Source organism: Chanos chanos, chromosome 15, assembly GCF_902362185.1.
Source record: "Chanos chanos chromosome 15, fChaCha1.1, whole genome shotgun sequence".
Lineage (NCBI taxonomy): Eukaryota > Metazoa > Chordata > Actinopteri > Gonorynchiformes > Chanidae > Chanos > Chanos chanos.
The window spans coordinates 14,791,317-14,807,207 of record NC_044509.1 but is presented as its reverse complement, the minus strand read 5'-3'; the positions used below and the strand labels follow the sequence as shown (position 1 = coordinate 14,807,207).

The 15,891-nt window shown below is 47.0% G+C and overlaps 1 protein-coding gene across 4 annotated transcripts in view; it reads left to right on the top strand.

Annotated features, from left to right (window-relative positions):
- The window catches only part of nbeaa (neurobeachin a), a 104,148-nt gene that overhangs the window by 68,557 nt on the left and 19,700 nt on the right, over positions 1-15,891 (top strand). For 2 of the 4 annotated variants that reach the window (XM_030792373.1, XM_030792371.1), the window contains exons 14-30: positions 269-348; positions 1,869-1,931; positions 2,414-2,511; positions 2,934-3,026; positions 4,462-4,570; positions 4,867-4,948; positions 5,118-5,241; positions 6,490-6,682; positions 6,796-7,824; positions 8,618-8,835; positions 9,238-9,391; positions 10,175-10,183; positions 11,899-12,079; positions 12,399-12,523; positions 12,724-12,831; positions 13,000-13,168; positions 14,734-15,205. In XM_030792373.1, coding sequence (XP_030648233.1) covers positions 269-348; positions 1,869-1,931; positions 2,414-2,511; positions 2,934-3,026; positions 4,462-4,570; positions 4,867-4,948; positions 5,118-5,241; positions 6,490-6,682; positions 6,796-7,824; positions 8,618-8,835; positions 9,238-9,391; positions 10,175-10,183; positions 11,899-12,079; positions 12,399-12,523; positions 12,724-12,831; positions 13,000-13,168; positions 14,734-15,205 — 3,307 coding nt within the window. Of the gene's footprint in view, positions 1-268; positions 349-1,868; positions 1,932-2,413; positions 2,512-2,933; positions 3,027-4,461; positions 4,571-4,866; positions 4,949-5,117; positions 5,242-6,489; positions 6,683-6,795; positions 7,825-8,617; positions 8,836-9,237; positions 9,392-10,174; positions 10,199-11,033; positions 11,118-11,898; positions 12,080-12,398; positions 12,524-12,723; positions 12,832-12,999; positions 13,169-14,733; positions 15,206-15,891 lie in introns of all 4 variants that reach the window. The other 2 variants (XM_030792370.1, XM_030792372.1) reach the window with 2 other exon arrangements.

Here is a 15,891-nt window from a genome sequence, read left to right as displayed (position 1 = left end):
CTAAAATGCTCCTAAAGAAAACCAGTCATTTTCCTGAAGATGACTTTTATTAATTAAGTTCTGGAGTTCGTTCAGTGACACACCTGGCACCGTGCCTTTGCCTTCCTGTTGTGGTTGTTTGTGTATCCAGTTTATGTGTTGTTTTTTGCATTGTTATTTGTGTTTGAGCATCCGGTTTATGGGTGAGAGATCACTCTGCTGATCTGACCAGATGACTAACCTTTGCTTATGTTTTGTGGGTTTTTTGTTTGTTTGTTTGTGTTTCCAGATGGACCTCGGCCCACGCAGAAGGAGATCATTTCGCTGCGGGCCTTCATGCTCCTCTTCCTCAAACAGCTCATTCTCAAGGTGATCTGATCACAGGTGCAATTAGTCATGAGACAAAAGACAGAGAGAGAGGGAGAGAGGGAGAGAGGAGAGAGACAGAGGGAGAGAGGGAGAGAGGAGAGAGAGAGAGGGAGGGGGGAGAGAGGGAGAGAGATAGAGAGAGATAGAGAGAGAGAGAGAGAGAGAGAGGGAGAGAGAGAAAGCACTAAATCTGTTTCACTGCTGCTGCTTGCAGGAATTTATCATTTGCAGCAGCTCAGTTATTCCCATGGATGTTTCGCAATAAACTCCAGCTCTTCCTGCAGAAAGAAATAAATAGTTCTCTCGCCGAGTAGAGACGGGCAAAAAAAAAAAACAGAGAGAGAGAGAGAGCGATGATTTTCTCTCCGAGCTCGGAATGCAGCCCCCCACCCCCCCCACCTACCCCCCTTTTACTTATTTGAAATTAGATCTGGGATTCCGAAGCAGTCAAACGGAGATTCATTTGCTTATTTGTTTGTTTAAAACAATGAAAACACGCAGGATGTCTGTGGGGCCAGAGACGCATTATGGATCAACGCTCTGGAGGAACATGATGTGGTCTAGAATGTTCTGGCTCCGGGGCTGTTGTCTTTGTTTTGAAAGGAACAACACGGTTGCCAGGCACTTCATTCATTTAGACACAGCCGCTTTCTTTTTTTTTCCGTTTTGCTTTGTTTTCTTCCTGGCATTTTCCACTCCTTTTTTTGTTGTTGTTGTTGTTCTTGTTGTTTATCAGTCTTACTCGCTTATCAGCCTTGATTAGGAAGCATTACTGTCCTACAGCTGTCTCACACACACACACACACACACACACACACACACAGAGTTTTTTTTTTTTTCCTCCACAAAAACACACACACTCATCTCTCTACATCTCCTGCCACTCTCGCACAGCCAACTGGATTCATTCGTTTAAAAGTTAACATAAAATTGATTTTAGAGTAGCGTATGTCTTGTGCCTGCTCGTGAGGAGCGGCAGTCAACACATTTGCAGTCACACGTCCTGTGTTTTTGGTAGGTGAAAGGGCTTTGAGAGATTTAACCTCACATGACCCACAGGATTTTGATTTTTTTTTTTTTTTGGTTTTGTTTTGTTTTTACTTGTATTTTAATTTCATTCAGGCTCATATGAAAAAACCTTCCTCTCATATGGAGCCATACGGAATTATACACTTTTCATGACAAACATGGATGTCCCTCTTAAATGTCACCGGGCCCTTCAAATAACGCAAAAACCTCACCCACCCCTAAAACATCTCCCAAATGTCCACAGTCAGACTGAATCATACGCACGAGAGTAAGTCTGGAACCAAGGCTCGTGCTTAATTAGTAGTAACAAATTAATTGACTTCAATGACTGGGGTCGTTTCAGGGGACAATTACTCGAGGGTTTATTTGAAAAGAGGGTTTAGCAGGCTCTTAGAAATCATACAACTGAATTACACAAGCTGAAAACAAGACGTGGAGAAGTAGACCTCATAGTCGGGTGCTTTTTTCTGAGTACTGTGTGTGCTTTGCAGGACCGAGGAGTGAAAGAAGATGAATTACAGAGCATACTGAACTACTTGTTGACGATGCATGAGGTAAGAGTCTGTCTGTGTTCCTCGTGTTACGTTCCGTAAAACGAGAAGGAAAAAGGCTCGCACGTTTGTTTCGACACCGAACATTAGCCCGGTTTCAAAGAGCGTCGTTTGGCAAATGGGAATTTTTCCATTTACTTGTGTCAAAACTGCTTTGCTGAAGAGCGAAAAGAGTGTCTTTGGATACAAGGCCGGCAAAATTTCAGGAAAAAATAAAAAAGAATATAGTCTTGATAGGATCTCATGAGAGCGGAGACATGTCCTACGTCTTCTCGGGCAAGAGTTTCGCTCAAAGCGCCGCTTAAGTTCTGAAAAGCACCTGAATGAGTTCTCTGGAAACGCTGGCGTCCGGAGAAGCTAAATCTTAGGGAAACCTTGAACTGAACCAACCTGTGAGATTATGTGCAACGCCACTCAAGACTGAAGTGAAATTCTCTCCCGAGACCCTCCAGACGATCATTCCTTTTCCTTCGTTTCTCCCACAGGACGAGAACATCCACGACGTTCTCCAGCTCCTGGTGGCCCTTATGTCGGAGCACCCGGCGTCCATGATCCCCGCCTTCGACCAGAGGAACGGAATACGGTGAGTCTCCAGGGACCGCCCGCATCTGGCGTGGTTTACAGAAACCACACCGAATTCATCATCCTGGTGGAGCACTTCCGTCAGTCACGTTTATTCATGCCTCCCCGCTCATTCCAAAAACCTGCCCCTTTCAAAGTATTCGATGGAAATTCATTCTCAGTTATTTTGGAGGGGGTTTTGTTTTGTGTTTTTTTTTTTTTTTTAACACAACCTCAAAAAAATCTAATTTACTGTTTCAGAGGTTTATTTTTCCTTGTTTTTTTGTTTTTTTTCTCAAACTGGGAAGGTTCAGTAATTAGAGCAGTTAATTGAGTTTGGCAGCGCAGACAATTATAGAACAGGTACCGAGGTGGTTTCCATGACTACGATGGTTTCCATAGTAAAAAAAAAAAAAAAAATCTCTGCCTTGTGCTTTGCTACAGGGTCATCTACAAACTGCTGGCCTCCAAGAGCGAGAGCATCCGCGTCCAGGCTCTCAAAGTCCTGGGCTATTTCCTCAAGCACCTGGGACACAAGTGAGTGGTCTCATTCCCTACTTTAACCCATTGCCTCGACGTTTGTTTGTTTGTTTGTTTGTTTGTTTGTTTGTTTTTCTTTCGGTTTCACAGTTCTCCCAGCACTGAGGCTGACAACAGCGATAGCTTCACAGAGATGGATTTAAAAATCTAAGACATCTTACTCTAGAGCCTAAAGAAAAGGACGAGTTTGGTTTGGATGGATAGTCACTCTATGATCGTGAAAAAGGGAGATGCTTTTTGGCGGAGCGGTTCCGTGGCTAGCGGAGGAGGGCCGCGGCGTAGCTGACGCTGGCGGAATAATCGTTCTGACAACGCGCGTGTCGGGCGAGGGGGCAGAGCCATCTGAGAGACGATCGCTGGGGGGAGGGGGAGGGGGGGCTGCTGTGTCATTCTTTATCTTCCTATTGTAGATCCAGCATCTGCCTCATCAGCTTCATACAATACAAATCCACCCCAAAAAAACCAAAAACCCACACACACACATTCTGTAAACACACTACGTAATAATAATGCACTTTGACAGACACTCTTCTCTTTATACCCTACATGTTAGACCAGAGTGAATATATAACCTCAAGGCGAAGGAATTTGAAGTACTTGAAGTATGTTTGGGCCTTGTCCCAATACTCTTGCATGATAGCTACATTTTGGACAAAAACGTATTGGACCCTGGGATGATAAAAGGATGATGAGGACGACGGCCATGATAAGCCGTTTTTTCGCAGGACAGTCGTCGAATATAGAACACATCAGGGTTCTGAGCTGAGAGCATAAAGTGTAGACACATAAATAATCAAGCAGTCTCACACAGACTCCCCAGACCTGCACCGAACCACCGTTTTTCTCCAAGGCTGCTGGGGAAAATGGCCTTTGTCTCTGATGACTGTCTGACTGTGAAAGAAAGACAGAAAAAGAAAGAGAGAGAGAGAGACAGGGACAGAAATACAGACACAGAGAGAGAGAGACAGAGAGAGAACTGTTTAAATTTATTTGTAAGGATAGATTATGCGGGCACGCCCCCCCCCCCCCCATCATGCGTGTGATGATGTTTGTGTGAGGGAGGGGCCGTGACGGAGCCCTGTGACTGTGACAGATCCATTTGAGTGATGAGAGAAAAGGGCCTCGTGTCTCTTGCAGAGTCCACTCCCCGAGTTCCCTGGTGGTGGGATGCTCTTCCTCCAGCCTGCTCCTCCCCGGCACGTGGAGGCTTGTCACTGGCCACGGTGAATGAGTCAGCCTGCCTCTGTGCTCATTCACCTCCCTGTACTGCTCTTGATAATGCTGCAGGATGTGAAGGGGAAATCAGAGCAGTAGATAATGTATGTGGGTATACACGAGATGTGGCAGTCCTGACTGAATGAGTGTCTTATCTCTTCCTCTCTCTCTCTCTCTCTCTGTGTGTGTATGTGTGTGTTTGTGTGTGTTGATCCAGGAGGAAGGTGGAGATCATGCACACACACAGTCTCTTCACGCTGCTCGGGGAGAGGCTAATGATGCACACAAACACTCTGACTGTCACCAGCTACAACACTCTCTACGAGGTACGCAGTCAACTCCAGCACTCTCTACAAGGAACCTAACCAACTTGACATGGGCATAGTACATCTGTACCAGCTGCAGCACTTTGTACGAGCTATCTGACAACACACACACACACACTCACATACACACACACGCACACACACACACACACACACACACACACACACACACACACACACACACAAACACAAACACAGAGTACATCTAATACCTGTGATTTGGGAAGCTTTAACTATATTTTTGAGGCTTTTGATTTTGTCTCGATGATTGACACACGTCACTGGCGTCTCTGCAGATCCTTACAGAACAGGTCTGTACTCAGGTGGTCCACAAACCCCACCCAGAACCTGATTCCACGGTCAAGATCCAGAATCCCAGTGAGTATCTCCTTAGGCTATGACCCAGTTCCACTCATTCAGAGACACCTCTCCATTACCACACGGAGCAGCAGTGTTATTGATTGGTTGTTTTGGTTTATCCCCGGCTGTTAGAGCGGTACTGTCGTAAATTTTGTGGGCTGAGGTGTTTGGCTGTTTTCTGTTCCAGTGATTCTTAAAGTGGTGGCCACTCTACTGAAGAACTCCACCCCCAGCGCCGAACTGATGGAGGTTCGGCGCCTTTTCCTGTCTGATATGATAAAACTGTTCAGCAATAGCCGAGAGAACAGACGGTGGGTATTTGTAATATACAGGTAAACATGTTCACATACAGACACACACACACAATGTAAAAACAGCACATTCCCTCTCAGAGAAGAAAAATACACAGAGCGGTACACACATGTACGCACACACACACACACACACACACACACACAATATAAAGACAGCACATTCCCTCTCAGAGAAGAAAAATACACAGAGTAGTACACACATGCACACACGCATGCACACAGTCATCACTGGATTTTCATGCGTCCCCTTACCGCTCTTTTATTGAAACAATTAGCATCATGACTTATGAATCAAAGAATGTGCGTGGAAGAGAAAGAAGGCAACATCCATCGCTAACATTGGCCCTGTTTCCTCATGAACTGTGTGTGTGTGTGTGTGCACGCGCAAGACAGAGGGAGAGAGAGAGAGAGAGAGATTGGGCTGCACACTGCACCCCCACCCCCCCCAAAAAAAAAATTGGTTTATAGCCCACGGTGCTACTGACTGACACTCAGTGGGCCGCAGGGGAGAATGAAATTGCCAGTCCTTTTACCAACAGGCATATTTTACTGCGGCAGAGATGGGTCGCCCAGACCTCCTGTCGCACTGTCTCTTAATGACTAACTCGCACCAGTGCTCTCTCATTAGAAAAGCTGAATCACGCCGGCTCTAGTGGAGATAATGTAGGCAGAGCTGGGCGATATGACCCAAAATCCATATCACACTGCGTTTTCATTTTTACCTCAAGTAACGATGAGTGCAGTGATATACGTACAATTTGTGCAGAATTACGCCGTTTCTGTTAGCGCTGTCACTTTGCATTGTACAAGGGGCAGCGTGATTGGCCATTCGATTTTTAGCCATTCGAGGAACAAAACAATGTTGACCGTGTGTTTGAGTAGCTAATACATTTTTCATGTAGAATCTCATTAGATTAGGATACCGGATCTTTGAATGAGCAATTAGAGGAAATTATTCACATACTAAGCTATATTATGCGTTGTGTCTTCATAGGGTTTGTGATACTTGAAAAATACCAATGTGTAATTTGTTGATAAATTTTTTGGTTGGTTTGTTGGTAAGCATTTGACAGTTGCTAAGTCAGTATCAGTAGAGTTTTGACAGCTTTCCCAGCTCTCGGTTGGAGTACTGGGAGCAAAACTTTAAACCATAAGCGATCTTCTCACCGTTGTCCCGTGTACTCAACACCGGGAATAAACGACGAGATAAATTATCGTAACTCTCTTGGTCGTTGGGGTTCGCAGGTGTCTCCTGCAGTGCTCAGTGTGGCAAGACTGGATGTTTTCTCTCGGCTACATCAATCCCAAAAACCCAGAAGAACAGAAGATCACCGAGATGGTCTACAACATTTTCCGCATCCTGCTCTACCACGCCATCAAGTACGAGTGGGGGGGCTGGAGGGTGTGGGTGGACACGCTGTCTATCGCTCACTCCAAGGTAAGAGCCTATCGCTCCCGTTGCCCGTCTGCTCTGAACGAGTGATGTGCCGAAGATTTCGTGTTACTGTCAGGTTCATTTGATGCCGTTTTTCTTTGCTCCCATCTCCTCAGGTGACGTATGAAGCTCATAAGGAGTACCTGGCGAAGATGTATGAGGAGTACCAGCGGCAGGAGGAGGAGAACATCAAGAAGGGGAAGAAGGGTTCGGTCAGCACCATCTCGGGCTTGTCCGCGCAGCCAGCTGCCGTCAACGGCAACCTGGAGATCCGCGAGATTGACGACACGTCCCAGACGCAGACGCCGGAGAGCGAGGCCGACTACAGTGAGAGCGCTGACTCCCGCAACCTCCTGGCCGAAGCCAAGGGACCTGAGGGAGAAGCCGAAAGGGCCGCCGCCGGGGTCCGCGTGGAGGTGCACGACCTTCTGGTGGACATCAAGGCGGAGAAGGTGGAGGCCACCGAGGTGAAGCTGGACGATCTGGACCTGTCTCCAGAAGCTCTGGGGGGAGGAGGGAGTATGGAGAACGGGCCACTGGTGGAGGTGGACTCTCTGCTGGACAGCGCCTACTGCGCGGCGGTGCACAAACTCAACGGCACGCTGGTACCCAAAGAGGACGAGGTGGGCGTCGGGATCACGGAGGATGACGGGAACCTGGGACCGCTCATCACGCTGGCCGACGAGAAGGACAGCGTCCCCAGCAACAACGGCTTTCTCTTCGGGAAGGTGGACGACAAGCTGCTGCCCTCGCTGGCCAGCACGGAACCGCTGGTGCTGCCCAGTCCGGAGCAGTCGTGCCCGCCGGCCGTCCACTCGTCCAGCGCGAGCGATGACCTGAGCCTCTTGGCGCACATGACCACCTGCGGATCGGAGCTGGTCCAGACGCCCGGCGGCTTGCCCGAGGACGGACAGTTCAAGCTCCAGAGCTCTCTGGCTGACATCAGCACGCTGGCTGAGGCAGAGGCCCAGGCCGCGGCTAGGACGGCAGAGTGCTCGGAGACGGAGGGGGCCCCGGGCGCGGAGGGAGACGCAGCAGGAGCCAAGAGCGGAGGGGACGCGGCCAGCACCACCTCGGACACGGAGAGGTCAGACGACGGCAAAGACAAAGAAATGAAGAAGATCCAGACCACAGCCACCACCCAGGTATGAACCTGGGTTCCCTCACCTTAAAAGATTTGCATTTACGGCAGGGTCACGTTAGCTAACACACAGGTATCACAGTGAGAGGTGCCTCCTCGCAACTAAATCATTGTTTTAGTTTTTTCTAATTCAGTGTTTCAGGAGACCAGTATTTACCAATATTGCATTTTTTTCTATTGTTGTTTACATTCACAAGCTAACAGAGCAAAAATAGCTTTGAACTTTTCAGCCATTTTAAAATACGTCAGCAGAGGCCCCTTCGTCCAACCTTCTGCAAAAGTGTATGGGAGCAGTTTTCTCATCACGTAGAAAAACGCCTGTTAAAATGAAAAGTGCTCTTTTTTTTTTTTTGCCATTTAACGTTTCAAAAATATATATATTTTTTCAAATATGCTGTCAACTCAACCAGTGCCTTTAATGAAGCAGTAAATCAGGGCATTTTTTAAAAGCTTTTAAGGGCATTCTGGCACAGCATGAGGGGTTTCATTGGAAAAATACAAAAAACTCCAAGTCAAACCTACTAATGCAAAGGTTACAACGAGGCCACGTGTCAACTAGGGTAATCTTGACCTGTGCATTGGTGTGTTTTTGTGAAACCTAGACTGTAATGTTAGCATGTGCACGCGGCCCGTTTGGAACGTCTCAGCGGTCTGAGAATGGCGACTCCATCTGGAGCAGTTTGTTTGTCGTCGTTTAGGGGCATTGGGTTCTCCTGCGGTCTGTCTCCAGATTGAGTGTGATAAATGGTATTTATGTGGAGGGTGTGTGTGTGTGTGTGTTGGGTGTTTTGCGACAGGCTCTCCACGGCCGCATGGGCAGTCAGATGGAGAGAGACCTGCGGGTGGATCTGGGTTTTCGGGGCATGCCCATGACTGAGGAACAGCGTCGGCAGTTCAGCCCCGGACCGCGGACCACCATGTTCCGGATCCCAGAGTTCAAATGGTCTCCCATGCACCAGAGGCTCCTCACAGACCTGCTCTTTGCTCTAGAGACAGACGTGCATGTGTGGAGGAGGTGAGCGGCCAGCAGGGGGCGCACCTCCATGCTTCTTTTTATAAGAGCAATCCTAATACTCAGAAGCATAGGTGTGATTCATATCTGATTGGATGATGTAGATATGTCCATGGACATGGGCATAATTAATGAAATTAACACAGGTTAAGGTTCTCTGTGCATCACAGACATGTTGATTCCTTGATCAATAGTTGCGTAAGTTAGGTCATTAGCCTGAAGAAAAACTATTGTCATATCTATTTTTGCATCTGTGATCTACGTCGGATCATTTTTTTCTCTCCACATCATTGTTTTACTGACACTATACAGTTTAAATTCTCTCAGAAAATGTGTGACCGTTAATTGCCTGGAGTTTTTTCTCATCACTCTCTCTCTCTCTCTCTCTCTCTCTCTCTTTTGCAGTCACTCCACTAAGTCGGTCATGGACTTTGTGAATAGTAATGAAAATATTATATTTGTGCACAACACCATTCACCTCATTTCTCAGATGGTGGATAACATCATCATAGCCTGTGGAGGAATCCTCCCCCTTCTGTCTGCAGCCACCTCTCCCTCCGTAAGTGGCTCTACACCGCCCTCACCTGGCCTTGACATATTACTGCAACCCAGAGGAGTCTTACAGACAACAGGGAGTGCTGTTGTGCGCTTCTGTATAAATTTAAATACCACATCACGAGTTCTCTTCTGGAAATTTCTCTGGTGGTGATTCAACTGAGAAAAATTTGCTACTGTAAACTCAACACTGAGTTTTGATGTGTCGTCTGGTGTTTCATTTTTTAATTTTTCATAACGAGATTGAACTGAATTACGTTGAGTCTAAACCATAACTAAACCAGTACTGATACGGCCCCATTCATGTAGTCTGTGTTATTTACATAATCTTTGGCCAGTTAACTAACACAAAGGACAAAACAGAGTCTTCAGTCCTGGTTCTCAGGGGCCACTGCGGAGCACTGAATTTGTACTCTGGTTTGAGAGGGGGTTAACAGGAATGGATTTGGTCTGATATGCCTGTATTGAGCTGCTAACACATACATATCGAGATTCAGTTTGCCTAATGGCCCCCCAGAACCAGATCTGAAACCCACTCTGCTCTCTTTCTCTCTCTCTCTCTAATTCTTTATGTTGCTGTGCGTTAACTGTTTTATCTCTGCTAATCTCTCCAATTTTTATGATTTTAAACTTCTTATTTACCTGTTGACCTCTTTGATTTATAACCATCTTTTTGTTTTGTGTTCTTTATGTGTTTTCTGTGCACTGTCCTGTCTTTCTTTCCTTCTTTCTTTCTCTCTCTTTCTTGTCTTTTTTTGTCTGTTTTTTGTTTCTCTTGCATGTCCAGAGTTCTAAGGTTAGTGCAAACCCTGTAAGTTCCATTTTTTTCTATTCTAACACATTTCCTAACGATTTTGACATGCTTTTCATAAACTAAACTTAATGCTTGCTTTATTAATATCCATGTTTCTTTCCTGGTCCTTCTGTCCTAACATATGACCTGTGTCAGTCAGTTCTCAAGTCAGGAATGTACTGAATTTGAAATCAGGTCCTGGGGACTCACCACACTACTGATAATGGGCCAGCCGAATCCAGTTGCTTATTTGTTGATGTGTATGTCCTGGCTAAAGTGCTTCACTAGCCTCATTATGCCTCATTTAATGCTCAACTGTAAACAAACACATCAGCATCTATAGGTTCCTAAGACTGGACTCCAGTTCCAGCAGTCCAGTGTCCTTATGTGGAGTAAGGGGGGGCCTTTTTCTGTTGGATCTATACTGGTGTTTTGTGACAAGAGTCTGAGCATGTGTGTGTGTGTGTGTGTGTGTGTGAGATAGCATGTACATCCGGACACTTAAAGCCGTCTTCGGTTTCTCTTTACAAGAGAAAATCTGCTCTTTGGTCAATTTATCTTTTATGTTCATTAGAGTAAGAGGGAGACGTCTGTGTTTTGTGGGGCAGTTCCACATGATTTCTTAGTGTTTTACAATGCATTATGTAATTATATTGCTCCATTAAGATAAACCAACTAATACACACTTCAGAGCAAATCTGAATGCCATCTCACAGTTAACACAAATCCGAAAAAACACACATCTGAGGCCCGTCTGAGTAAACACATGAGGTTATAGTGGAAGTCGGAGTAGGGGCACCAGAGTAAGCTCTGTGTGACAGCCTGCTCTGTTCCCCTCTCTGTTGGCGTAAAGAAGGAGGAAGGCTTCTGCGCTCAAAAAATGACAAAAAGCAGTGAGGTGCAGCCCGTCTCGGGGAGCACGGGCGCAGGATCTGAGGTGGGTAACGTCCTGAACCCCCACCCCGCACCCCCCCCCCCCCTCCCCTCACACGACGGTGGGAGATTTCTTAGAGCCGAAACCCACTCCGCCTGCACGGGGCCTCTGAGTTCCCACCAGTCGCATCTCGGCGCACACGCAGCTAAAGCACAGCCCCCCCTGTCAACAATGTGCCCCCTCCACCTAACCTCACCACCCCGACCACACGCAGAGCACCGAGGTCCCACCGCTAGTTTCTGCTCGTTTCACAAAGGCGGGTTATGCTGATGTCCTCTTCACCTGGTGGCTCAGTGCAAGTTTCCCACAATGCCTGCTTCACGCTGCTCACGGTTGTCACTCCACTGAGCATATGATGGGACAAGGTTACCAAAATCTGGTTCTGAAGGGCCGACGTCCTGCCGGGACTTTGTCCCCCCCCCCTTCACCTTGGAAACAGGTGTGTGCACTCCTTATCCAATCAAAAAGCGCGGTGGTTGGTTAATGTGAAAACCAGCAGGACCTTGGCCCTCCAGGACTGGATTTGGGGAACCCTGTGATGGAGCATATGTCTGTGTACCGGTGTTTATCTGCTCACCATTAAATACAACATGGCATTTATTATTTCTTGTGTTTCTTTGCAACACAGCTTTGAGCATTAGACTTGAGCACTGCCTGTGTACATATGTATGTGCATATACACACATGCGTGTTTGTGTTCTTTGTGAATGTGGCCATAGTGCTGAGGTGTTTCTAACCAGCAGGGTGTGTGTGTGTGTGTGTGTGTGTGTTTTGTGCTCTGCAGACGGAGCTGGAGAACGTGGAGGCCACGCAGGGCATGTCGTCAGAGACAGCGGTAACCTTTCTGAGTCGGCTCATGGCGATGGTTGATGTGCTGGTGTTTGCCAGTTCCCTCAACTTCAGCGAGATTGAGGCGGAGAAGAACATGTCGTCAGGAGGCCTGATGCGCCAGTGTCTCAGGCTAGGTCTGTGTGTGTGTGTGTGTGTGTGTGTGTGTCTGTGCGTGTTTGTGTGTCTATCTGTGAGTGTATGTTTATGTTTATGATTATATATTATGTATTAGTAAGCGCAGTGTATGTAATTGTGTTATTTTATCTTAAGATTCGTTACATGTTTTATTTTATTTGAAGTCAAATACACAAATCAGTTGTTGAACCATCCGTCTTTTTCTCTCCTGCACATACTTTCCCGTTCTCTCTCTCTCTCTCTCTCTCTCAATCAATCTCAGTCAATCTCTCACATTCAAACACACTCATATCCATGTATTCTCTTTGTCTCTCCCAGTGTGTTGTGTGGCTGTGAGAAACTGTCTGGAGTGTCGACAGAGACAGAGGGACAGAGGCAACAAATCCTCTCTTCCCATCAGTAAGACGCAGGAGAATATACAGAGTGCTACGGCGTCCAGCAAGGTGACACACACACACACACACACACACACAAACTTCCTGCAGTTTTACATCTCAGCCATTTTGCCATGGCGTTCAGTAGTTGACCACACACTGTGGCAAACTGTCAGAGATGTCTGGTATGAATCTAGTCCAACAGACCCAAGAATGTGTTGTGTGGGGAGGTGGGTGTGTGTGATGAGTTTGTCCTGTTGTGTTTACAGACCTCCATACAGAACGTTCCTCGGAACCTGTCCCCCATTAAGGACCCTGACAGATTACTGCAGGACGTGGACATTAACCGCCTGCGAGCGGTCGTTTTCAGAGACGTGGTGTGTTATACTTTCTTCTTTTATGTCTTTTCTTAGTCACAGTTTACTTCTGTTTTTACATTTTGCAGTTCATCTTTGTAACACAATGATGTGTTTATCTCATTTTGTGTGTGTGTGTTTCTGTGTGTGTGTGTGTGTGTGTGTGTGTGTGTGTGTGTGTGTGTGTAGGATGACAGTAAGCAAGCTCAGTTCTTGGCCCTGGCCGTGGTCTACTTCATCTCGGTACTAATGGTGTCCAAGTACCGGGACATTCTGGAACCACAGCGGGAGATTGGCAGGTCCAGCAGCCTATCGGGGAGGAGCATTCGACAAGAGATTAACTCGCCCACCAGCACAGGTTGGAGCCAAAACCTTCTTGTCTTCCCTGCATGGAACTGACCGCTGCAGTGTCCTTGGAAGTGTAGACACGCACTTGTGTGTGAGCATGTGTGTGTCTGTGTCTGTGTCTGTGTGTGTGTATGTGCTTGTGTGCGTCTAACCTTGTCAGTATAGATGAATGGAGAAATTATTCACCACCTACCGCAAGGCCCTGCCCATTGGAATCCCCCTTAGCATTTCTCTAATGATTTATTCATGCTCTCGCTTTCTTACTGAGGACACAATTAGATCAGTTGGCGGGGGAGGGCGGGAGAAACAGCATTAGGAAAACAGGAATGCTAATAAACATCCATCAAGGCGCCGTAAGCCAGCGGTGAAATGGCCTCTCTGTGCGGTGTGTCGACATGGCTTCTGTGCATTTTACACAGTGAATACCAAACTGAGAGAGAGAGGGAGAGGGAGAAAGTGAGAGAGATGGGCTGAAAAAGAATGGGTAATGAATGTGAAGAGGTGTAGTAGGAGAGCAAGGTTTTGGAGCTAGAGAGAGAGAGAGAGAATAAAGAGAGAGAGAGAGAGAGAGAGAGAGAATAAAGAGAGACACCTGTATTGTAGCAGTAATATGAGTCAGTAGTGTAGACCACAAGAACAAGCCATGACATTGAATGACAGTGGAGAATGATATTGGCGGAGCATTAAATGAATGGGAGGAGTAAGAAAATTAGATGGACAAGCAGCAGACATCAGCCACTACTACTCTCCATAACCCAACATGCAAAACCCGTTTACATTAGGAGTCACTGACACAGTGCTTGGTGAACTATGCTGTCAAGCTGACCCTCCCAGAAAAAGATAAGTTGTGTTGGTTGCGATGCCCGACCCAGCTGGTGGCATCGCTGAGAGTCAAATTCACGACCTCAAAGACGGCGCGCGATTCAATTTACCGCCGTTCCGCCCCGGCGCCCGCCCCCTACACTTTATAATACAAGCAGGCGTCAAGCAACACGTGCTAATGTGGTAGCCCGCATTCCTGAATGTCAAAAACCATTTTTATCTTTCCTACAAAATAAATGCAATACTTATATAAATGGTGGAATAAAATCCCCTTCCTGACAGACACATCAGTTCCGAAATCACGGTTGATTGGTTATAACACCCTGCCCCACAGCCGGATGTGTCACCTACTGATACTGAGAGGAGGAGACAGACGAAGGCAGAGACAGAGAGGAGTGAAAGATGAAGACTGATCCGGTGGAAGAATGCATGAAATGAAATGCGTCTGTCGCGTGGCTGTCACACGCTTCGCTCCCCGGTCTGCTAAAACTGATGATACAGTTTGTCCACTAGAGGAAAAAAAAAAAAAGAAAAAGATGGCAGGAGAGAGGAATAGCACAGCTCTGATAAGAACTGGAGTGGAAGTGCAGCACAGAGGGAGGAGCTGAGGAGTGAGAGGAGTCAGGCGGGAATTAGTTTGGCTCCCATCGATGGGATTCCAAGCTTTCTGATGAGTAGAAACTACATTACCCACTGCTGGCATGCATATCTAATGACTGCATATGTATGTGTGTGTGTGTGTGTGTGTTTCAGAGAACCCATCCTCCTTCTCTGATAGCGTGCGAGAGAGGCAGGCAACCACGCCGCTGGAAGACCTGCCTCTGGAGAGCTCTCTTCCTCACACAGACTCCGGCATCGGGGAGGAGCACGTTTCTGGAGCGCTGAACGGAGCAGAGCTGGGCGGGGAGGCCGGCGGGAGCGGGACAGGGGGAGGGCCGGACGCCATGAGCGAGCTGCTCTGCACCCTCTCCTCCGAAGTAAGGAAATCCCGCGAGAGCCTCCTGGAGTCTCCTCCCGGGGTGGAGGTCTTGAAACCGGCGGCTTCCATCTCTAGCATCAGCCAGGCCAACAAGGGCATCAACGTCAAAGAGATCCTTAAGAGCTTGGTGGCCGCCCCCGTGGAGGGTGCCGAGGCCGGTCCCGAGCCGCAGCCTTACCACCCCGACCCCGCCCTGAAGAGGGAGGCCGCTGCCATGCTGCCCATGCAGTTCCATTCCTTTGACAGGTACGCCTCAGACATAGAGCTAAAAATAACTAGAGGAGGCACCTCACGTCGCCACACTGTTATCGCATGACCCACTTTGAAGTGCTCAGTCGGGCTGGATACCGTAAGGACAAATTTTATGGTAAAAAATGTCCTTTTATTTTTTTTTTTTGTCTGCGGATTCCAAAAGGCTCTTGGGGTGTACGTTGCCAGTTTTGACTTTTGACTAGATGTTTTTGTGTTGGCGCTGTTTTGGGGCTGAAAACTGAATATTACTCCACGGGCAACATATAGTGCCAGTATACTGTTGTAAACACTACTGGTTTACATCAAATTCAAATTAAAAAAAAAAAAGAATCTGAATACTTAAGAAAAAACTGACAGCTCAGCAGTGGCAGTCAGTGAAATGATCAGAAATGATTTCTTTTCTCCTTTTAAATTCATAGATCAAACCCCCCAGTATAGACAGGGAGGGGAATAAATGCCACAGCACACGAGACTCACAGTAATGCTTATTTTAAGGACTTGTACAGGAATATTTCTATTTATAAGAAACCAGCAACTGTTGTTGAAAAAATACGGTTGCTATGCTGTAGGAAGATATTGTTACTATGCCTACAGTTCTGTTCTGTTTCAAATACACAACTGCATAGCAAATTTGAATACATCTTTTTTTCTGAGAGAGAGAGAATCTTGCCTTTAGTCTC